Below are 25,158 nucleotides of genomic sequence, written 5' to 3' on the forward strand. Positions count from 1 at the left end.
ACAGCTTAGTAATACACATGCAAATATTCATGAATATTGACCATACAGTTGTTTAGATTGATTACAGGGCTGCTTACCAAAGATACAAAAACATGTGGATGCTCCAGTGCTTTACACAAAATACCGTAGCATGTAATTTTTGCATACTTTTTTTAGTATTCAAAAGCGTCTCAGGATTATTTATCTAGTAACTAACAAAATGTAAAAGTTTTGTGAATGGTTGTTTTTCTATGGTACTGTTAGGGAATAACAATCTCCAGGACACACAATATTTTTTTCCTAAATACATTCCATCCACAGCTGGCCAAATCCAGATGCTGAATCCGTGGATAAGGAGAGCAAACTGTGTGGATTGCTGAATCTGATTATTCTTTTCTAATGCAGAGTATTTAAAACAAGGTGGCGCTGTTTGCCACCTCACCCAGGGCACTCTGGACAGCAGACCAGGCGCAAACAACCACCACCCAGTAGTGTCTGCAGAGACTGAGCCAGGGAGGAGCACAGGCAGCCCTTCTTGAACTGTACAACACACTGTCATACATGGAACAGAGCCAGTATACAAAACTCTGTTGGAATGCATTAATTCAGGTCACTCCTATCGGTGTCTTCTAACAATTCAAAAGGAGTAAGTTACCCATCACACTTATGTGGCCCCAGTGGAAGTGCAAGCTCACACTCCCACACACCTCACCAACACAAATCTCACCAACGTGCTATACTTAACTACCAACTGACAAGCAACAAAAAAGGCAGAAAAACATTAGAGAACACAGAAATAGATCATGTAAAAGCCAGATTGTGGGAAATGAAGACTTTCTCTTTCAACATAAAAAACAGCAAGTTAAAAAAAAAAAAGAGAGAAGCATATGCAATAGATCTTCTTTTTTTTGTTGGTCGTGGGGCTTGAACTCGGCTTCGGCACTGTCCCTGCACTCTTCAGCTCAAGGCAAGTGCTCTGCCACTTGAGCCACAGCGCCACTTCCTAGATCCTACCTCTAATCCTACTAGGAGGCAGAAATAAGGAACAGGTTCAAGCCAGTTAGGGCTTGAGACCCTGTCTCAAACACAGCTGGATGCACACCTCTCATCACAGCTAGGTCGGAGAATGAGACCCAGAGGACCACAGTACAAGGCCAGCTGAGGCAAAAAAGTTCCTGAGATCCCCATCTCAACAGAAAAAAGTTGCATTTGATGGTGTGTGCTTCTCATTGTATCTATAGTGAAAAGGATAAGAAGGAAGATCGTGGTTCAGATTGGCCTGAAAACAATGCAAGACTCCATCTCAAATAGCTACAGGGGCTGGGAAGGTGGCTCAGTGGTAGAGTACTTGCCTTGCATGCATGAGGCCCTGGGTTCAATTCCTTAACACCACATAAGCAGAAAAAGATGGAAGTGGTGCTGTGGCTCAAGTGGTAGGGTGCTAGCCTTGAGCTGAAGAGCTGAGGGACAGCACCCAGGCCCAGAGTTCAGGCCCCACAACCGACAAAAAAAATAAAGCCACAAAACAGCTGATGACATGGTTCAAGCAGTGTAGTATCTCCATAGCAAGAATGAAACCTTGAGTTCAAATTTTAAAAAAGTTACCAGAGAAACTGTTGGAGAATAAACTCCTAGTCTAACAATACATGAACCTAAGCTAAGCACCATTTCAAACAAAACTGGAAAAGTGTGAACTTGTTATTTGATAACATTAAAGATTTATTCTTCAGTTATCTTTAGCTACAAAAACTCTATGTATTTTAAAAAAGAGTTCTTGTCTTTTAGCATGAAGCCTTCTGCCTGTCTGAAGCATTCAGCTTTGTTTCAGATATTTTAAAGCAAGGGCAGCATCAGATGCACTGGCACAAGCCTGCAATCCTAACTATTTGGGAGGCAGAGATCAGGGATTGTCATTTGAGGCCAGCCAGGCAAAAAGGAGTTCAAGGGACTCCATCTCATCCAATGGCTGGGTATTGGGCATGTCCTCCAGCACAACAGCTAAGCACAGTGCAATGTGCCTGTCACCAGGGGTGCGAGGAGGCCTAAGTCGGATGATTACAGCTGGGCTGGTCGAGGCACGACACCTCAGCTCAAAAACTATACATGAGGAAGTGGCGCTGTAGCTCAAGTGGTAGAGCGCTCGCCTTGAGCTGAAGAGCTGAAGGACAGCGCCCAGGTCTAGAGTTCAAGCCCCACGACCGACAAAAAAAAAAAAAAAAAAAAAACTATACATGATACCCAATGCACATAGGATATATCCTACGCACGCGCGCACACTCACGCACGCACGCACACACACGCACACACACGCACACACACACACACACACAGAAGGAGGTGTGGTCAAGGGATGATACCTCATCTCAAAAACTATACATGATACCCAATACACGTAGGATATATCCTACGCACGCACGCATGCACGCGCACGCACGGACACACACGCGCGCACGCTCACACACACACACAGAAGGAGGTGTGGTCGAGGCCCAACACCTCACCTCAAAAACTATACATGATACCCAATACACGTAGGATATATCCTACACGCACACACGCGCACGCACACACGCGCGCACACACACACACATACACACACGCAGGAGGAGGTGTGGCTGAGGCATGAAACCTTACCTCAAAAATCATACATGATACCCAACACACCTAGGATATACCCCCCCCCCCCACACACACACGGAGGTATGGTCCTGAATTCAAGCTCCAGCTTAGTGGAGAAATACCCCCACAACAGGGAAAGAAGAGAAGTAAAATGGGTATGGTGACCCCAGCCCCGCACTCAGGAGGTGGAGGTAGAAGGATCATGAGTTTAAGACCAACCCAGTCTACAAAGCGGAACCCTGTCTAAAAAGTGACATGAGGGAAAAATAAATAAGATCAGCCTTGACCAGTAACAACTGAACCTATTGAGTACAGACAAGGCCATTATACTAGTCTATATTTTAATTACTGTACAAATAATTCTATTTGAAAAATAAAAAAGTGATTCTTCTTTCCCTTACAATTAGGGTAAAAAAAAGACTACCAAGATGGCTTTAGCACTTATCCGCTACTCCCCAAAATCAGAGCCAAGGCCAACAAAATGAAGTGTCTGTGGGGTAGTACCCTTCGAGGAGAAAGAAGTGAAGGCAGTGTGATCTCAACACTCCTATGACAGGATAAGAAGTCCTATCTCAGACCAGCGACAGGACTCCAGGAGACAGGGCAGACATGTGTCCAGGGTACGCTTGGAACAGGCTGAGCCCAGTGCACAAAGAGCAAATTAAACTTCACGTTTCCACAAAAGGAAAAGGAAGTAAGGCTGTGGGAAGACGTCTTCTGCATGTGTGGAAAACTGAACGAGCCTGGGCTGCTGAGAACCCAGAGCCATCCTCCTCACCCTGCCAAGCCCAGGACCACCTGGGACCAAACCGCACCGCACTACGAGCACCATTTGAGAAAAAACAAACAAGAATAGGAGGTACAAAATGAAAAGGAAAACCAGAGAGAGCTTTTAGGACTCTGAGGACTTAGAATTCACAAGTTCAGAGATTTTTTTTCTATGAATTACTTTCACTGTGTGTGTGTGCGAGCATGCACACCCGCACGCGTGTTGAACCTGAGACTTCACACATGCTAGAAAAAGTATTTCATCATCAAGCATGTCCAGTCCAAACATTTCATAACTTCAAAATAATACCCTTCACAATGTTTTCTACGTTTTATAAACTTCAAAGGAATGATTCAGAATCTAATTTTTTCTGAGAGAACATTTAGCTGATTTCAGCAATTATTTTCTTCTCTTAAAAAAAATTAATCACTTTTATTTTTTAAAAGGTTAAAGACTCAGGGTTTGACTCAATATGTGAGTTCTTTTGAATCTCAAAAGAATTTAGGGCCGGATGCCAGTGGCTCATGCCTGTTATCCTAGCTACTCAGGAGGCTGAGATCTGAGGATCACAGTCCAAAGCCAGCCCGAGCAGGAAAGTCTGTGAGACTCTTATCTCCAGTAAAACCACTAGAAAACCAGAAGTGGTGCTGTGGCTCAAGTGGTAGAGCACTCACCTTGAGCTGAAGAGCACAGGGACAGCACCCGGGCCCAGAGTTCAAGACCCACAACCAACCCCCCCCAAAAAAAAAGAATTTAAGTTTTTAATAAGAACTTGTCATTTTGATATGCAATAGCTTTAATTTGTAATATATGCAATAGGGTATAGGTGTAGGGAAAAAGAAATCAATGGAGAAGACTCTTCTGATTAAAAGATTGTATGTTTGAAATACCACGGTGAAACCCCTTGGTACAATTTATACACACTGAAAAAAAGTAATTACAAGAAAGTACAGCAAGCTGTTAGTGAGGAAGGGTCCCTTTGGAAGGGCTGGGAGGCTGAGAGGGTGAGAGGATGACTATGACCGAAGTATTTCGTTTGCATGCATGAGAGCAGCAAGAGAGCAATGAAACCTGTTCAAATGTCTCCAGAAGAGAGTGAGGAGCGAGGGAGGGTGACAAAGGAGAAACTGGATCAGAACACCTGTGGAAATGTGGGTATTGACAACAAAAAAGGAGCAACAAACAAAAAAACACCCAAAACCCAAAAAAACCTAGCTGGGCACTGGTGGCTCATGCCTATAATCTGAACACTCAGAAGGCTGAGATCCCAAGAGACTCTCATCTCCAATAAATCACCAGAAAACTAGCAATGGCTGCTGGTATGGCCCCAAAAAAGAAAGAATAAAAAGAATCTATACATTTTTCTGAGTGGGGAAACACCGGGCACTGCACTTAAAAGGGAAACAAGCAGGCTGTCCACTGTGCCAGCAGCTAAGTGTCCCAACTGGACAGAGCTGAAGACCCTCAGCAGCTCCACCACGTGAATACATACATACAGTTCTTCAAACTGCTTCTGAATTTCACTATCCATTTCGATGGCACTGAAGTTTGGATCTCTAATAGGAAATGCTTCAACAAATAACAATGCAGCGTTTGATCGAACTTCAGAGTTTCTGGCCTAAAAGAGTAAGGTATTTTTTAGATTCTCAGAAATAATATCTAATGAAGCTTAAGTCTGGTATTCCTAAGTTAATACTTCTATCTCTATTAATATAGATTAATTTGTAACTGAAAGAAAAGTTTAGGGAAAAACTGGGAGAGATCAAGGGAAGGAGTGACATGGTCCAAAAAGAAACATGCTTTTTTTTTTTTTACCTGATTTACCTATTAAACCTTTATACACAATCCTTATGATAACAGTAAAGAAAGAAAGAAAAGAACATTTTAACCTTTAAGTTTGTCAATGTATACCGCTGCTATGGCTTGTTGACCTAATACAGCTAGCATTTTTGAGACCTTGAGTCTTATCTCTAACACACACCCCCCAAAAAAAATAAAAATAAGAAAAAGCATGTCTAGACTTTGTGGTGCTGTCTTTAATTAAGTCAAACTCTTGGTTGACCATAACAGATATCAAAGATCAGTTTCCTTGCACAAAGTCCACAGTGTGTCATCAAGAGTCATCACCTCTGAGGACACCAGGTCAGTCTGTTCATCGTAACACTCACAAAGAGCGCTTCTGCCTCCTGCCCTTGCTAGCAGCATGGAACATGAGGGAAACGGGCAGCCAGGGCGGCCCCACATGCCACCAGCCCCACTGGCATTCATACATGTCCTGTTCTCCTGCCCAGCTGTTTATTTCACAATCATTGTGCACTCTACTTTTGCAGGTAAGTAGACCCCAGAAATATTCTTTTTTTCCCTTGTGGTGCTGAGGTTTGAATTCAGGTCATTATATGCTAGTACGCTATCACTTGAATCACACCTCAAATCCTGCCTTTTGGTGATTTTCCCCCCCTAAGTTATGTTTTTAATTTTCTTACAACTATCGTTATTATTGAGGTATTGAACAGAGGGGCTGCCAACTCATAAGTCAGCCAATGTGAGTATGTTGTATTTTCTGGACAATGTCACCCCTTCCCCCTTCAATCCCTTCCCCCCCCCCCCCCCCCGCCACCTCCACCGCCCATCCCTGCCCAGTTACATAGGTCATGTTCCACAGTGTATGCTGAACAACATGAGTGCATCTCTTCACCCTTTCTCCCTCCCTTTCTGTGCCCCCTTCCAGCCCCTGGCGGTTATTTTTGGTAGGGTCTTTCCAATTTTTCTGGTCAAGATGTAACCCTTCTTGATGTCCCAGTATAAAGATTACAGGCGTAAACTACCAATGCCTTGCAACAAATGCTCAATTTTCTGACAGGCTTAGTGATGCTTATAGTCCCGCCCACCAGAGGCTGAGGGAGGTGGGTCACTTGAGTGCACAGCTTGAGGACAGCCTGAACAATGGAAGACATGATCTCAAAACAAAAACACACACAAACGTTTTGTTCCAAAATTTGGCACTATACTCGGTCTCCTATCTTACTTTTACTGCCTTATTACACTTTTAAATTAGCATATGTTCAATTCAAAGCATAACTGCTAGATCCAGAACATAGGCACATTTATTTTAATGAATACCTTTAATCCTCTCCAAAGAATAGGCTTATATAATCGATACAGCATCTCTTCCACTCCCTGTCGAATTTTCTGTTGGTGAAAGTAACTCAACACCTAAGAAAAACAAGAGAAAGGCAATATTGTTTTTAAAGTGTATTCAAGCTTGGTAAAGTAATGCATCCCTACAACCCCAACAGTCAACAGGCTCAAACTGGAGAATCAATATTCAAGGCCAGCTGGGTTACATAACAAGACTGTCTCAAAAAAAAAAAAAAAAAAAAAAGAGCAAAGATTAAAAACAACAACAACAACAACAAAAACAAGAAGCGAGGTTATTCTCTCCCTTCCCTGTCACACTATTCCCTAGCAAGAGCACCTAGAAAGATAACAGTTCTGACATGGCAAATGATGAGAAAGAAACCCTGACTGAAATGAAGATTACAATATGGATTCTGATCTCTGTACTCCATTCCAGGCATAAGGGTACACTCCTCTGTCATGATTATTCAGGAAAGCCATGGAAGGTGGATCATGTGAGCCCAGGAGGTCAAAGTCAGCCTGGCCAACTTAGTGAGATCCTGTCTTAAAAATCAAATAGATAAGCCAGGTGCCAGTGAGATCTGAGGATTGTGGTTCAAAGACAGCCCAGGCAGGAAAGTCCATGAGACTCTTATCTCTAATTAACAACTGGAAAACCGGAAGTGATGCTATGGATCAAGTGGTAGAGCACTCCCCTTGAGCTGAAAGGCTAAAGGACAGTGTCCAGGCCCAGAGCTCAAGCCTTACAACTGACCAAAAAAAAACAAAAAAAAAAAAAAAACAAAAAACCAAATAGATAAAACATGAGAAACAATTTCTAATGGCTGCATTGTTTCAATAGAACTGTTGTTTAAACCGCTCACGTTCAGTGTACAATGGAAAAGGGGAATGTGTTAAGGAGTTTGCTCAACTGATGTTTCTTGGCCCCACATGCTCATTAAACCCACTATTATCGGCTAGCAGCAGGAATCAGCAGGCTCTCTGCCATCCACTGGAGACAGATGACGTTTTTCTCTATTTTCAGCTCCACTAATCAGTGACCCTTTACAACAGAAGCATAATTTACATCCAAGTTTTTACCAAAACTTATGAAGAATCAGAAAACAGATCACCTTTTTGTCCCCTTTCCTTTGGCAGTACTAAGGTTTGAATTCAGACCCTCACACTGGCTAGGCAGGTGAATGAGCTACATCTCAAGGTCTGATTTTGCTGATTTTGTTTAAGACAGGGTCCTGATGTCTGATTGCACATGCCTGGGTACAATCTGCCTATATTCAGCTTTCCCATTATAGCAAGGACAAGAAATGCACACCATCATATCCAGCTCTGTATCAGGAAGGGGTCTTGGGAACATTTTGGCCTGGGCTGGCTTTAAACTATAATCCTCCCAATTCCAGCCTCCCAAGTAGCTAGGGTTACAGCATGATCCACTGGTGCCTGGAAGAAAACAGATCATTCTTGTGGCTATCATTCTTTTCTCCTTTCTCAGCCACAGTCTTTTCAAGATCCTGTTTTGCCCTACTTTCACAATTCATTCCACTGGGAGAAAAAATTTATTAGTGAACAATGGAAACTAGAAACATGAAACAGACCATTAAACAGCCTACATGCTAAGTGAATCTATTATCTTCACCTGAAAGAACAACATGGGCTATTGTTTTTTCCTTATCTGAGAGTTTAATGGTAATAGGTAATATTAGTCTTTAACTTTGTGTGTGTGCGTGTGTGTGTGTGTGTGTGTGTGTGTGTGTGTGAGAGAGAGAGAGAGAGAGAGAGAGAGAGAGAGAGAGAGAGAGGGAGAGAGAGAGAGGGAGGGAGAGAGAGAGATCTCATTTTGGCATCAATGGTATAGTAGCTTAGAATATTTTGTAGAGACATAATTCACGCAGCATAAAATTCACTTTTAAACACAGTAGTTGCAAGCACAGTGGCACATGGCTGTAATCCCAACACTCTAAAGGCTAAGGAGGGAAATACAGAGTTCTTCCTGTCTTAACAAAAGCATGTGTTTGCCTTTCTCATTACAGCACAGGTGGTGTAACACAACTGCTAGATACCAAATATCAAGATTCTGAGAATCCTCTCTGATTGATGGCCTGAAAGTATAACTTAACTCTTAAATTTAAGTGAAACAACCCCAGTCACAGGTGGCACACACCTGTCATCCTAGCTACTCAGGAGGCTGAGATCTGAGGATCATGGCTTAATGCCAGCCCAGGCAGGAAAGTCCATGAGACTCCAATTAACCACCAGAAAGCCAGAAGTGGTGCTGTGGCTCAAGTGGTAGAGTGCTAGCCTTGAGCTGAAGAGCTGAGGGACAGCGCCCAGGCCCAGAGTCCAAGCCCCACAACCAACCAACCAAAAAAAAAAAAAAAAAAATTAAGCAAAACAATGTCTAAAAACAAAGGATGAAACATGATCTCAACAACAATTTATTCTCAATAGAAGCATTAGAGGTGCCTTACCTCCCGTACTTTGGAGTGTACTGGAGACTTCCTGGGAAGGTGGATGCCATGGAACATGAAGTCCTGGATGCAATCGTTTTCAATGGTCTGAAAACAAGTACATTGCTGAACACTTGCTGTGTACAGGTGGCAAGGCAGACAGTAGGCATTTGCGTAGTCTACCTTTTTTTTTTAATTATTATTTGTCACTCCCCCCCACCCCAACCTCCCTCCCCTCTCCCCGGCCGGCCGGCCGCCCCGGGGCCCCCGTGGGCCATGGCCCGGCAGGGATGAATGGCTGGAATAGTCTACCTTATATTCAGAAGGGACCTCTTGGATCTTCTCAACAGAGCTTTCTCACTGTAATTCTATGCCTCTCTATAGTTCCTCACTCAGTTTTCACGTACCATGGACAGCACTTAGCTGCTGTCTTATCTGAGGAGTGTAAAACCTGTGCCCCTAGTACAGCAAGCTTCCACCTAGCACTGGAGGCCTGTTCCAAGAGTCTCCTCAGATCTGCAATAGTAACACCTCTTAGTGGGGACCAGGACTCAAAACTAACTAAAAAGAACAACATTCTTAGGCTGCCCCTAAGAAGGGCTGGGCAGGAAGGGGTGTGAGAACCTCTTCTGCAGCCCAGGGTTCAGAAAGAACTCAGGGTGGAGCAAGGCAGGAAGGGCCAAGCCTACAAGAACAACTCCCAACCCCAGCAGACCCTGCAGTCTGTTATTTAAACCTCATACCTCCTGCGAACAGGACTCTGGCCTCAGAGAAGGATATTTTTAAAAAGTTGTCTGTAGGGGACTATAGCAGATTTTTGTTTTCCAGAAGTAGAAGTCAGTGACAAACCCTGACACTGGAAACTGAGGTTATGTTTGGCAGAAGAGCAGTGTGGAAAAGAGAGAAAACAAAAACAAACTAAACCATGGTAACTACAGCTTGCCCTGACCAGCCTCCACCAGCCACCACCAGCGCTCCAAAGAGAAGGATCAGGAGGACTCTCCAAGGACACTTTGAACTTAAAATGTTTACCCGTATGCTTAGAACCGAAAATGAGAAAAATGTTAAGAGATAACAGACACTTCATTTTTGTCTGAAAGGGTTGCTAAATTGTTCACAGGGGTTATGAGTTATATAACCATATCTCTGTAACTAGAACAGTTGTGAAGGCTAACTATATTCACGGTGAATGTCTCTCAATTCTCAAAATCACTCCAGGAGGCACTGGTGGTGAGCGATGTGACTCCTGAGGCTACGCTTCTGCACGCAGACAAACACAGTCAAGACTGCCTCATCTCTGTAATAGCAGACACAGCTTTAAAGAGTCCTGACTAAGTACTTTAGTAACTAAAATACAGCAAGCATTTAAGAAAATGAAAATACCTCCAATATTTTCCCTGAAGTCTTCTTCCAAGCTCTGAAATAAATTTCTGCAATGTGTACCATCAAAGACCTATTTAAAAAAAAAAAAAAAAAGATGTGTTTAGTTCAAGTTTCAAGAATTAGGCCTTTAATATGTATCATTTCAGTTCCTCTGCCTCCCTGGGAAAGAAGTTCTGTTTAGATAGACCAAGGCTCGGCAAACTTACCCGGAGTAGAAAGAAATACTCTTTCTTGATCTTGAGTAAATGCCTCCAGAATTTTACCATTTCCTGTGAAACTGTAAGAACCTAAGCCAATAACCAAATTCTAAAGGCAAAATCACTCCAATATTAAGTAAATTTTGACCTGCAGTCATTCTGGACTGTCTAAGATACTAAGTCCTCAAATACAAGAACCTTTAAATTATCAGTTGACCTTTGAATCACAGAAGTTTAAAAACCTATTATTAACCCAAATGAGGAACTATCAGAAAGCAACCTAGAATGTAGCAGAAACTTTGCCATCAGAAATCAAGAACTAAATCCCAACTTACTATTTACAGTTACCAGTGGTTGGAAATTTAATCTACACAGCCCACCTCAAAAGAGATAAGAGGAGGGAAAATCTGAGAGAGCAAGGGAAAGGTTGACACTGTCTAAAAAGAAATGTACTCACTACCTGACTGTGCCCTTCTGTGTATCACCTTTATAATGATACAAATTTAAAAATTTTTTTTGAAAAGAGAGAGCTAACAAGGACTGCTTCTGAAATGCACACGAGTATTCAATGCCAGCACTGAGCAAATGCAAACATTCAAAAGCCACCTCTGACCAGTGCTATGTGAAGAGCAGTACTGGTCATGGAGCATCGAATTCTGCTTCCCTGGGTTCTTCAACCAGAAGGCTCTTCCCAGCAATCACCAGAAGAGACATACTTTACATTCAGAATATTATCAGAGATACTAATGACCTGGGCTTTGTTATGAATGAGGCTAAGACCTAAGCTTAGGGTACATAATTTGACTAGAGAACCATTACCATGTCAAGTTCCAGTTATCTGAGATAAGAGAATTACTGGAGCCTGAGTTTGAGTCTCTAGGATTGAGACTAGCCTGGACAACTAGTGAGAAGGGAAGGAAGGAAGGAAAAGGGGGCAGGGGAGGGAGAGGGAGCAAAGAAGGAGAGGGAGGGAGAAGATAGGGAGGAAAGAAGAAAAGGAGGGATGATGGAGAGGACAGAAGGGAAGAGGGGAAAAAGGAAAGAAGAGGGGAGGAAAGAGAGGGAAGGAGAAGAGACAAATTTAAAAAGCTTAACTTCAGTGGTTACTACTGAAAGAATGATGTCCTACTATAATAGTAGTTTAACAAAAACTACCTGGTGATATAGTGGCATATAATGTTACATTAATTCCAAAGCTTTCAATACATCAATATAACTGTGTGTGTGTGTGTGTGTGTGTGTGTGTGTGTGCACGCGCACATACGTGTTGGTACTAGAACTTCAACTCCAGAGCCTGTGTGCTGTCCCTTAGCTTTTTCTGCTCAAAGCCAGCATTCTACCTTGATTCACAGCTCCACTTCCAGCTTTTTGGTGGGTGACTGGACACGCTTTCCTGCCCAAGCTGGGCTTTGGACTGCCATGCTCACATCTCAGTCTCCTGAGACATCAGTGCCTGACTAATATAACTCTGAAAAGCCAAGTCAATTGGGCTGGTGGTGGCTCACATCTGTAATCCTAGCTAGTCAAAAGGCAGAGATCCAAGGATTCCAATTCAAAGCCACTCCTGGCAGGAAAGTCTGCGAAACTTTTATATATAATTAACCAGCAAAAACCTGGAAATGGAGCTGTGGGTCAAGTAGTAGAGTGCTGGTCTTGAGCAAAAAAACCTCATGGAAAGCACCTAGGTGCTGAGTTCAAGCCCAAGACAGGCACGAAAATGAGTAAATAGATTTTTCAAAGCCAAAGTCACATTAACAGCACAAAATTATAATTACCTTTAATACTTACTTTTGTAATCCCTGTAACTGGTTTTTGATGGTGCCATGGATCATTTTAATAAAGTTTACATTCCAACTGAAGAGAAAGCTAAGAAATCTTCTTCCCTGTTTAAAAAACAAACAGGGTTTGATCTTGAAACTGAAACTAAAAGCTGGGCGTGGTGAAGCAGTACTCAGGAGGCTGAGGTAAAAGGATCACAAGCTGAGCCCCGCTTAGCTTGGGCTTCACAGTAAGCTCACACCTCAAAAACAAAACAAAAAAGTGAAGTAAAACTGCAATAAACAAAAAGTTCCCAATAACTAATAAACAATATTATTAAAGTTGGCTATTCCTAAAAAGGAAGTGTGATTACAAACTTGCACACATCGGTGGAGTTGGGCAAAGACTTCTGTAGGCAGACACTGGGGCCACTCAAGAGATACAGCCATGCAGACCCTGACGATGGGTCCTTCATTTCATTCTGGCTCTGCCTTTGACAGTCACATAACCTGATATGGAAGAGGGCTGGAAACTGAGCACTTGGGCGTGGAGACGGAACTGCTCATCTTTCATAAATGAGAAAACTGAGACCCATGAAGTCAGGAAACTGTTTGCCATCAATCACATATAGCACTGGTTATATCACATAATTAGTTTAGGTGCATGCCACTAGACTACACACGATTCCAAGAAGAAAGAACGCTTATACTCTCTTAAGAATTTCCTCAGTGACAGTCCATGAACTGTCACTGCTCACAAATGCTTCCCTACAGCCTGTGTGGTTCTACACAGCCAACACTTTGATTTAAATGAGGTAAACCATTTGTAACAAGAGCATTCACTGTAAGTAACTTGCCAGTAAAGTTTACAGTTAAACAGTTATTAACACTGTTAGTAACTGGAAAGTTGCCTGACCACATCAGTGACTGATCAGAAAACTGAGTGTAGACATGTGATATTCAAAGGAGGAAACAAAGTTTTAAACAAAGTTTTTCAACCCAGCATTGCATAAGATGCAGTTTAGCCAACTGTATAACCTCACTGGCTTCCTACTCTGTAATTTTTAATTCTCTAGAAACCATGCCAGTAAGAGTAAAAAAAAAACAAACAAAACTAATTTCACTTTTTAACATTTTATATGAAGCGATTATTTCCAAAATATCATTTATAACAAGTACATAACAAATACAAAGAAGACTGAGATATTTTATAATGCTTCGCTCACACTGAGTCCTCACGCCCACACACTTCATGTTTAAAGCACATGTCACTTTGACTAGCCCTAAGGCTTAGCAGCCAAAGGGGAACCACCCAATGTAACCAGCGTAACAGGCCAGAGGCCTTCTCCGTATTTACCAGATGGGCAGAAAAAGAAAGGGAGAACGTTGTACGGTGACAGTTTTTGGACTACTGACTGTAAGGTATATCAAATAGGGAGGTTTCACTAGGTAGCCGATGAAGAGAAAACCACACACTATTCAGGCGAACTGCTATTTACCAAACTGCTACCCACCCCCACCCCCCGTGCTGCGCATGGCAGAGAGGCATGGCTGAAAAGGAAAGGGGTGACCCACCCCTGGGCCAGGACGTATCTAGGCCAGGGACAGGAAGAGGTGTGGCCACACTGGATCCAGATGTGACCTCAGGGTCAGATGGGAGGCAGGTGACCAGAGGTGGCCCAGGATGTGACCTAGCAGGAGAGGAAGGTGACTGCTTCCAGGTGTGCTGGTTACCTAGGTAATAGGCACTGGGCCAAGACTTAGCCAAGAGGGAGGGATGTGTCCCTGTGCAGACCTTACCTATATACAAGGAAATATTAGGCAGCCATTAGAAAGGACAAAATGACGGCATTTGCAGGGAAATGGATGGAACTAGAAGAAATCATGTTGAGCGAGGTAAGCCAAGAGGAAAGAGACAAATGGTACATGGTCTCCCTGATATGTAGATGTAACGCCAAAATGCAAGGAGATATGACAGAGTAAACAGGACTCGAGAAACAAAGGACAGCCACTCACTTTGTCCTATCATTGCTAAATGACTCCATGCTCTTGACCACATATATGGTGTGTGTGTGTGTATTTATTTATTTATGCCCGCAATGGAGGGAAACTAGGAGGGCACAGAATCAGTGGGAAATGGGAAAACATACAACTGACTGGCCCATCAGCTGCACTGGATGAAAATGAACTAAACAACCCAAAGACAGTGATGGTAAGGGAGGAATGAGAGGAAAAGAGGGAACAGCTTACACTAAGCAAAAGGAAAGAAATGTAAGTATCACCTGATGTAGAAGAAATAATTGTATCATTAAAGCTCATAGAATTCACAAACTTTATAGACCATGAATGACAATTTGCCGCCCAGGCCCAGAGTTCAAGCCCTACGACTGACCAAAAAAAACAAAACAAAACAAAACAATTTGCCTTGTGAAGGTGTGTTTGTGACTTTAGCCAAGTATCACTACTCCACAATACTCACTACTCCACAATACTGTGAAATTTATGTAATCACCTAATATCAATTTAAAAAAAATTTTTTTAATGCAATTATGAGCTGGGCGCCAGTGGCTCAAGCCTGTAATCCTAGCTACTCAGGAGGCTGAGATTTGAGGACTGCGGCTCAGAGCCAGCCCGGGCAGGAAAGTCCGTGAAACTCTTTACTTCCAATAAACCACCAGAAAACTGGAAGTGGCACTGTAGCTCAAGTGGTAGAGCACCTTGAGCTAAAGAGCTGAGGGACAGCACTCAGGCCCACAGTTCATGCCCCATGACCAACAAAACAAACAAAAATGCAATTATGAGCCATGTGCCAGGGTGGCTCATGCCTATAGGATTGCGATTGGAAGCCAGCCAGGGCAGGAAGTCCATAAAACTGTTACCTTCAATAAACTACTCAAAAAGCCAGAAGTGGAGCTGTGGCTCAAGCGGAAGAGCAAGCAAAAGGAATAGCACCAGAGATAGCACCCAGACCCTGAGTTTTTTTTTTTTTTTTTTAATGCAAGCATGGTTCCCCACCCCTCCCCAGCCCACCCAGGACTCACCTGTTACAATTCAATTTGATGACAAATAAAAACAAGACTTGTTTAAGTGTGTGCTTGACACTGCCATACAAACTGAGGTACAAAGAATACACAGCTTAAGCCAGGCGCTGGTGACTCACCCCTTTAATCCTAGCTACTCAGAAGGCTGAGATCTGAGGATCACCGTTCAAAGCCAGACCAGGCAAGAAAGTCCCCATGAGACTCTTATCTCCAATTAACTACCAGAAAATGAAGTGGCACTGTGGCTCAAGTGATAGAGGGCTCACCTTGAGCTGGAGAGTTGAGAAACAGCGCCCAGGCCCATAGCTCAAGACCCACAACCAACAAAAACAAGAAAAAAATACACAGCTCTTCCATGAAATGCTATGCTAGGCATGACACAAACAGTAGCCAAACAAATATGGGAAAAGCTTCTATAAAGAAGTAGTTCACAAACAGAACAAAAAGAAAAAGCTATTTACCTCTTCTTTCTTGATATAATTGACATTTATGAAGCATTCAAGCAGCATATCTTTAATGTCTCTACTTTCCTCCAAATCATAATCAAAACAATATAAAGCCTGATGAATGCGCCAGATCCGACACACATCTGCACCCTGAGAATGAAACCAGAAAGAACAATGGTGTAGTTAGGGTTTGTTCTTCTTTAAATGAATAGTAAAGTCAAACTTCAAATTACTTATATTTTACATCACCAATAAGGACAATTACAGATAAATCAACAAGTCACAGGAAAGCGAGAAGTAAACAAATTTACAAATTTACTTGTAGCTCTAGAGAACATTTTAACATAGGCAAAAGCAGTCAAAACCTGTTCAACTCCACCTCCCTTAATAAGCATGCTCTGTCTGAGGTGTTCACTACACAGCCACTGGCCAGAGCTGGCTACAGCTACAGACTGTCTACTACACAGAACCAATTTTTTTTCCTTATTTGGCAACACAATCTGAACTCAGGGCCTCACACTTGCTCAGCTGCAATTCTACCACTTGAGCTACCCTTCCAGCCCAGACTTTTGCTGGTTCTTTTAGAGGTGGGAGTCTTGCAGACTTTTCTGCCTAGGCTGGTTTTGAACTATAATCCCCTGGATCTGATTGGCTAGGATTACAGGCATGAGCCACTGGAGCCTGGCTCAAATTCTTCATTTTGCATCAATTGCTTCACATGGCTATTAGCCACTATATTGAACAGAACAATTTTAGACTATTACAAGGACATATTACAAGGACATTTAAAATGGGGTTGATTTAAAAGCTAAACTACCAGCAAGAAAATGAAAAAAAAAACACATTTTTTTTTTTTTTTGCCAGTCCTGGGGCTTGAACTCGGTGTGGGCACTGTCCCTGAGCTTCTTTTGGATCAAGGCTAGCACTCTACCACTTGAGACACAGAGCCACTTCTGGCCTTTCCTGCTTATGTGGCGCTGAGGAATCAAACTCAGGGCTTCATGCATGCTAGGCAAGCGCTCTACTACTCTACCACTAACCCACATTCCCAGCCCAAAAATGAATGATAGCTTGCAAATAAATTCTGACACTAAAAAGAATTTCTCGGGAGCCAATGGCTCACACCTGTAATCCTAACCACTCAGGAGGCTAAGATCTGATCGTGGTTAGGATCTTGGTTCAAAGCCACCCCGGTCCATGAGACTTATCTCCAATAAACCACCAGAAAGCAGGAAATGGCGCTGTGGCTCAAGGATAGAGCACTTGCCTTGAGCTGAAGAGCTGAGGGACAGCGCCCAAGCCCAGAGTTCAAACCTCACGACCGACAAAAAAAAAAAAAAAAAAGAAAAAGAAAAAGAATTTCTCAGTCCTTCCCCAGAGCAACAGAGAAAATTAGACAGCTGGTTACAGTACAGCCAAGGGCTTTTATGCCCTAACCTTGACTACTCCTTGCAGAACACCTACTCAGGCCCTCAGATACATGCGTAGCCTAAACAAGTAAAAGCCTTCTAGAAAGCCATTGGCAAAACATATTGAAGTCTTCAAATTCATATCCACCAGGAGTTATCCTATGGAAGTAGATACTGGTGGGTAGAGTCAAAAACAAGTTATCTTCAATGTCCTAAAACAATGATCACAATGAGATGGCAAAAGTTTTGACAACTTTTTTATTTTCATTTGCCCAATATGTATTATTGCCTCAATCAGGACAATAACTGTTCTGTTTCTAGTCTATAGATTTAGTCTAGATTTCTCATCTACACACCAAAGATTAAAGTATGAGAAATAGTTTGAGTTGTATCTTTCAAAAATGCTCTTTAGAGCCAGGCACTGGTGGCTCACACCTGTAATCCTAGCAATTCAGGAGACTGTGATATGAGGCTCATGACTTGAAACCATCTGGAGCAGAAAAGGTCATGAGACTTTAGCTTCATTAACTACTCAAAAAAGCTTGAAGTGGTGCTCAAGTGGTAGACCACTAGCTCAGAGACAGTGCTCAGGCCCTGGGTTCAAGCCCCAGGACCAGCCCAAACAACAAAGTGTGGTTTATCCCTTGGCCCCATCACAATTTTCTTAGAACTACAACTGTAATGTGAAAAAAATCCCAATAATAGTTCAGGATCTGCCCAAGTCTTGGTCCAAGGCTCTGCCAAACTACCTGCCCAGTCCCTCTCAGAGGACCACTGAGATGCAGAGCCCCCCAGACACCCCCACACCACACCGTCTGTCCCTTAGCTTCTCAACAAATGAGCCCATGAACACTGCTCCCTTGCTTTCTCTTCCTGCCTGAATTGGTATGAGAAGGTGAAGGTGGCAACCATGGAGCAAGGACAGAGACAGCAGCCAACCGCTGAGGAAAGAAAACGGTGGAGGAAAACCCTGGCTCTCCATCTCAATGTAAGCACTGCACCTACCCTTGTATGTGCACATCTTAACTGTAAGAAACCCCCCAGCTTGGCTACCTGAATCAGGCCCCATCAGACCCCTGTAGAGCAACACTTAGGTTGGATTAAGGAAACATACTGCTTTGGTCTCCAGACTCTTCCTCAGCAGCATGATAAAAGCAGTCTTCCCCATGTCCTCCTTGGCAGGCAGACCCTTTTCCCACCATCTGACACACAGATCCTGAATGGAGTTCTGGAGTTTTCGTTCAGATTCAGGTAAGGCATATAAAATGCCTAAAACAGAACAAATTCTTATCAGTCCAGATTCCATAGTACAAAGTATGACTATTTTGAACAATATAAAGCTTTCCCAAGTAAATAAAGTATTATCTTTAATATGCCAAGTATTTATATACCTTGTGTACAGAGTGAAAATGCTTAATGAAATGATACTTATTATTTAAAAAGATTCAACAAAACAAAGACCTTTAGACTTCAAAGCTTCATACAGATCATACTGGCCACATTCCAATTTTCCATCAACCTTACTAACACCAGTAGTCAGCTCTGTTTACTACTAGTCTGCTATCATTTTCCCTGGATATAGTAGCTTCAAATTCTTACATAGGTGAGAAACAGTAAAAGTAGCTATCACAATAAATATGGCTCATCACACCATAATGAGCATGATTTGTTTTTATAAACCAAAAAGCTCAATAATTAAATTCATAATACTAGCAATATGCTCACAATTATCCAGATTTCTGGATGTCACTATAAGTTAAGATTCTAAATTAACTAAGAATTTGATAGCCACTACAATGTCACTTAACCAGACATTATGTCAACACTGTACAAATAACCTGATAGTAAATTCACAAACATCTGAGACCTTTTGTGTACGTGCATGCTGACCTTGGGACTTGAACTCAGGGCCTAGGTGCTGTCCCTGAGCTTTTGTGCTCAAGGCCAGTGTTCTATAACTTGAGCCACAGATCCATTTCTGGTTTTTTAAATGTTTAATTGGAGGTAAGAATCTCACAGACTTTCCTGCCTGAGTCAGCTTCAAATGTGATCCTCAGATCTTAGTCCGAGTAGCTATGATTACAGGCATGAGCCAATGTCATCTGGCTCAGGGATGACTTTTTATTGAGGCTGAATTTCAAACACTCTGATCAAAACAATACACTAAAGAAATCCATCAATCCAAGTGATGTTAAAAATGAGAATATTCTAAATTACACTCATAGTGAGAGATAGAGGCATTTTTTGTGTATGGGTCTTTAATTTCTGCCTGGCTTAAGGAATGTTCTTAAAAACCATTCTTATCCTGGTACCAGAAGGGTACATCTGTAATCCAAGCTACTCAGGAGGCTGAGATCTGAGGACTGCAGTTCAAAGCCAGCCCAGGCAGGAAAATCTGTGAGACTCTTATCTCCAATTATCCATCAAAAAGCTGGAAGTAAAGTTACAGCTCAAGTGGTAGACACTGGCCTTGAGCAAAAAAAATTAAGGGACAGCACCCAGGCCCTAAGTTCAAGCCCCAGTAGTGACATAAACACACATGTGCACACATACACAAATCATTCTTAAGAGATAAAAATGCTTTTATGCGGGGGGAGGGGGGAGGCGGGGAAGGGAAGTGAAGGGTAAACAAAGGAGGAGGCTGCAATGCTTGGTAAGAAATGTATGCATTATCCTGCCCATGTAATTGTAGCCCCTCTGTACAGTATGTTCTCAAATAAAATAAAATACAATTAAAAAAATAATAATAATAAAAAAAGAAAAAAAATGCTTTTATGCCTATTCAGTAATTTAATGTAAATACTTAATTACTAAATCTTGCATTAATTCAGACTAGTGTACTTCCTAAGCTAGTAACAACTTTACAATTCAGTTAAAACTCTAAAAGAACCAAGGAAGGCAACAATTACTCTTTAGATTATATTCATAATGTATTTAGAGGAAAAAATTCAGTTGTAAGTTCTTGGTTAAATTGGCACTCAGTCTAGAAGGAGATAAAACAACAACAGAGTAGCAGCTGAGAAATTTATCATAAAATCTTGTGCTTCAAGAAGCTCTTGGTGCCGGGCGCCGGTGGCTCACGCCTGTAATCCTAGCTACTCAGGAGGCTGAGATCTGAGAATCGCGGTTCAAAGCCAGCCCGGGCAGGAAAGACCGTGAGACTCCTATCTCCAATAAACCACTAGAAAACTGGAACTGGCGCTGTAGCTCAAGTGGTAGAGTGCTCGCCTTGAGCTGAAGAGCTGAGGGACAGCGCCCAGGCCCAGAGTTCAAGCCCCATGACCGACAAAAAAAAAAAAAAAGAAGCTCTTGGTCATGGTCCTGTAAGTCAAGACAGACTATCCTACAGAACTTGCAAACAAGAGGGTAGCTGCTCGGAACTGCACATCTTCACCACCTGAAACATTCAAACACACCCCAAATTAAGCAAGTTACTCAGAACAGTACCTGACTGCTCCTTTTCCAGTTGAACTAAGAGCCTGAGTTCAAAGCTATGTTTCTAATCCACTTCTGCTTCTAAACTCAACACTACTCATGAAAACAGGTGGTCACTTTAGTACAATATTGCTAAATATGCTACTTGTAACAAAAGCACTTACCATTTAATATAACAGCACATTCCAAGAGGGCCTCAAAGTTCGAATTTTCACTTATTACAGATACAGAAGCAAGAATCACAGATGTGATTGCATGAATTATTTTTATGCTATTTTTCTATAAGTGAAAAATAAAAATATAAATGAATTAAAATCACAAATTTAAAACTCAAATTTTAAAAGAAATTAAGTTAGTTTAGCTACTCAGGAGGCTCAGATTTGAGATCACAGTTCTAAGCAGTCCAGGGAAGAAAAGTCAGTGAGACCATTATCTCCAATTAAGCATCAAAGGTGGGGGGGCGGGGGTGCAGGGGCAGCGCAGAGGTAGAGCTGTGGCTCAAGTGGTAGAGTACTAGCCTTGAGCAAGTACAAGCTCCAGGACAGGCACCAAAAAACAAAACAAAACAAAAAGGGCAGGCACCAGAAGCTCATGTCTGTAATCCTAGCTATTCAGGAAGCTGAAATCTGAGGATCGAGGTTCAAAGCCATCCCGGGCAGCAAAGTCTGTGAGACTCCAATAAACCACTAGAAAACCGGAAGTGGCACTGTGGCTCAAGCTGCATCGTAGCAATAAATAGCAGCAAGGTCTGAAAACTACAACAAACAGAAATTACACCTAGCATTCACTTCTATCCTCTTAAAACATTTTCTTAAGTTCAGTTATTCTCAGTAATTTTTAATATAGAAAAGAGATTTTTTTTTAAATTTTTGAAAGACAAATACCATTTTGGGGCCATCCTCTACTTCCATGTTATCTTCACCCTGCACTCCCACCGTCTGCCATCCATCCACTGGGCTTTCTAATAATGTTTCTGTTAATAAACTCTTCAGCCTTTGCCATAATTCTTCCTTCTGTTTTCTTGATAATTCATCTAGTAACTCATTTAGACTGAAAGGGTCTGAAGTATCTTTCTGTAAAACACACATAAAAAAGTTAGCTGTGTTCTTCTCAGCATCAAAAGATGCTATGTGCTTAGCGGTGTGTGCTCTTAAGTTGTTACATTTGCCTTTTGGCTTTATTAATTCATTAATCAGTTCATTCACTGAGGTTTTAGTTAATACTAAAGGAAGGTTGTTTGCAAAAGCAACCTTTGGACTTCACATAGCTTTTATAAAAAATATTTTAGCTCTTTCAAAAACTATTAAGCAGTTGTTCAAAGAGGTTAGAGTTCCATAAATGGGGTGATGAACACAGTGCTTCATCAATGTCACCCTTCCATGGTTCCCCATCTCTACCCTCAAGTGATACAGGTCATAATGTACACAGAATATGACTGCATTGGCTCACCTTCCCTCCATTTAGTGCCCATCCCCTTTGCCCTTCCTCCCCCAAAACTGTTTCCACTTCCTGGTATCATTTTGATAAACAGTCAGTTGTTCAGAGGAGTTACATGTTTGGATTCCTCCCCTGATTATCATCCTTCACAGACTTTAAATAACTTTGACTGCTAAAGCACTTATGTAGTTATAAATTATATTTTGCTCTTATAAATACTTCTGTGATATTGCCTTGTAAGTGTGCTAAGTTTTAAGATAGCATTTTGTAATACAAAATCAAAGCTCCTGTTTCAAAAAAGCTCATTTGTTTTAAAATCTGATAAGTGTTGCTAGCATCCAATTAATTATTAGGCTATTCTCTAACTTGCTATCTTCTATAATTTGATTTTTATTGCACAACTAGAACAGATAAGGCAGGGAGGCTCAGAATCCCATGCCCTAAAGTCCTGAGTATCTTAGCAGAACTCCACCCAAGGCCTCTCAGCTGCTCCTCTACCACAGATCTGATGCAGCTGGTAACACTCCTCCTGTCTGTACCCCGGACTTCCTCGAGATCTTCAGACACGTCTAGTGACTGTGGCCCTGCAGCTGGCACCTCCATCTTCTTCCTCAAACCTGGCATCTTCCTTGGCTCTCCCCACTCATATCCACACACCAGCTGAGAGTTCTTGCTTCTACCCCACATTCAGCACCCAGGACAAGCACAGACTCCTCTCTCACCAATGGAGTTTTCCAAAGGCAAATGTTCCTTTCCCTTTCTTCTGCTCTGTTTCCCCTCCACTTCCTGGCCCTCCTCACTTGGGCATGCTGGGCACTCTGTGGACAGCCACGCTGCCAGAACAAAATCTGAACTCCCTAAAATGGCAGAGGGTTTCTCACTGTCCCTTCCACTCTGGCATTGGAACCTCTTCAGGTTCAAACACAACCTGTCTTCTTCAGTCCTCAAATGCTTCCCCATGGTTAAACAGATGGATGTTAAACTTCTGCTTGCCTTCCATATTCTAGCTCAGCCCATAAGCAGACCTACTTGAATCTAACATGGTTTCTTGCAGATTTTAAAAATAAATACTGGCCCCTAACAATTCTCTGAGATAACTATTTCATTTGGGGACTAAATGGTTTTTGGACATATCAGCAACAGTCAAAAACACAAGAAAGCCAAAACAGAACTTACATCAAGCTGAACAAACTGCAGGAAGTCTTCAATCAGCTCCTTACACACGGCTTGCACAAATGACTCACGTTTTTCCATGACAGATGAAACTGTTCAAATGACATTTGTAATCCTGGAGAAGTACACAATCATACTATAAGTAATATTGGCAAATACATCTTTTCCTACAAGACAAACTGAAAGAAATTCCTATCTCATGGTAGACAATTTCTGTTACAATTATCTGAGATATTATTTCCTCAAATGAGATTGTTAAAATAATCACTAGTCACGTTACCACCTAAGGAAAGGGAACCCAAATGGCTCCAGGAAGCTCACCTATTTTCAGGTTTAGTACACTGAATAGATGCTGGGTCAGAACAGGCTAGTTCCTACAACTGAACTCTGAAGACTCCTTTTCTATAGAGCTATTTCTCCACCAAGAGATCCCACTTCATTGTCTTCCTGTTGTTAAAGTGAGAGCTTGTTATTCAAAGTGAGAGCCACAACAGAAGCCCTGGAGCCACTTGGGAGCTTGTTAGTTACTGCATTCACTCTCCCTCCATCCCAGTAGGATAGAGAGAGCTCAGAGGACCCTGTTTACCCTCTTTTCTACATTCAGGTAAATCTTAACACTCCCAGCAAATCCTATTCCACATTTACACCACCTGGTGCTCATATCATCTAGTAAATGATGAAATGTATTTGTAATAGGATCCCCTCATTTTAAGAGTAAAAACCTGGGGGCTGGGAAGGTGGCTCAGTGGTAGAGTGCTTGCATTGCATGCATGAGGCCCTGGATTCGATTCCTCAGCACCACATAAGCAGAAAAAGCCGGAAGGGGGGCTGTGGCTCAAGTGGTAGAACTCTAGCCTAGCTAGAGTTCTGAAGAACTGAAGAGCTGAGTGAGGGACAGTGCCGAGGCCCGGAGTTCAAGCCCCATGACTGAACAACAACAAAAAAGAGTAAAACCCTTGTCCTGTTATAAATTCAGCAACATGAAAAATTGTTGGCAGCAATTAAAGATAGGAATCACCCTAACTAAACATACAGTCCTGTATCTTAAGTTCCAAATTGGACAAAGAGAAGTAGAAAATAACACCTACAAAGTAAAGCAAAAGACGAGCCACCTTACTGCCCAATTCAAATGGTGAAACTATGACCAAAGCCAGATTCTGATCATCAAAAAATAGTGGGGAATCCAGACACACTGGCGGCTGGCGCCTGGAAACCTAGCTACTCAGGAGGCTGAGATCTGCTCACAGTTCAAAGCCAGCCCAGGCAGGAAAAATCCGTGAGACTCTTATCTCCAATAAACCACCCAAAAAGCTGGAAGTGGGCTGTGTCTCAAGCAGTAGTCTTGAGCAAAAGCAGGGACAGTGCCCAGGTCCCAAGTTCAGGCCCAGGGCTGGCACTGAAAAAGAGACAGAGGGAGGGGAGCCTGGCTCCAGGGGTCGGGCGCAAACCCCAATACCCCGAAAAGGGAGAGGAATGACCGGGGGAACGCAGGGGCGGAGGCAGCCACCGCGCGGGTCCCAGCCAGCCGGGGCGACCCCGGGGCTCGCGGGGCAGCGGGCGAGCCTTGAGCAATCGCACCCGGGCCCGCGTTCAAGTCCCAGGACCGGCAAATGGCGTCTGCTCTAGAGAAGCGAACCAGGAACTCCCGTCTTCCCGGACTGAAGTGAGGCAGGGCCGGGGTTCCGCGGGGGGGCCCCAGGGCGCGGGCCCGGCCTGCCCGGGCGCCCCGGGCCCCGACCCGGTCGCCCGGCCGGCCGGCAGCCGCGGCCCCTGCCCGACCCCCATCCGCCGCCCCGGCCGCCCGCAGCGCGGACGCGGCCCCGCGCCGCCGGCGGCCTCACCTGAGGAGAGCCGGCCGCGATGCCGTACCCGGGTCCGGACCCGCGCTTCCCGCGCTCGGACTAGATTCAAACCGGCCGCCCGCGCCCACG

The 25,158-nt window shown here is 43.0% G+C and overlaps 1 protein-coding gene across 1 annotated transcript in view; it reads right to left on the reverse strand.

Moving 5' to 3' along the window:
* Positions 1-25,158, reverse strand: part of Ncapg2 (non-SMC condensin II complex subunit G2) — a 60,896-nt gene extending 35,738 nt beyond the window's left edge. Inside the window, exons 1-11 of the mRNA XM_069997207.1 lie at positions 25,069-25,158; positions 23,231-23,342; positions 21,502-21,690; positions 20,782-20,896; positions 18,297-18,451; positions 15,789-15,923; positions 12,318-12,412; positions 10,333-10,402; positions 8,971-9,057; positions 6,488-6,580; positions 4,860-4,985 (exon numbers count right to left, since the gene is read on the reverse strand). Of these exons, the coding sequence (XP_069853308.1) occupies positions 4,860-4,985; positions 6,488-6,580; positions 8,971-9,057; positions 10,333-10,402; positions 12,318-12,412; positions 15,789-15,923; positions 18,297-18,451; positions 20,782-20,896; positions 21,502-21,690; positions 23,231-23,308 (1,143 nt within the window). The 5' untranslated portion in view covers positions 23,309-23,342; positions 25,069-25,158. The remainder of the gene's footprint in view (positions 1-4,859; positions 4,986-6,487; positions 6,581-8,970; positions 9,058-10,332; positions 10,403-12,317; positions 12,413-15,788; positions 15,924-18,296; positions 18,452-20,781; positions 20,897-21,501; positions 21,691-23,230; positions 23,343-25,068) is intronic.

This window comes from Dipodomys merriami, unplaced genomic scaffold, assembly GCF_024711535.1.
Source record: "Dipodomys merriami isolate MVZ:Mamm:240054 unplaced genomic scaffold, mDipMer1.0.p SCAF_5, whole genome shotgun sequence".
In the NCBI taxonomy this organism is placed as follows: Eukaryota; Metazoa; Chordata; class Mammalia; order Rodentia; family Heteromyidae; genus Dipodomys; species Dipodomys merriami.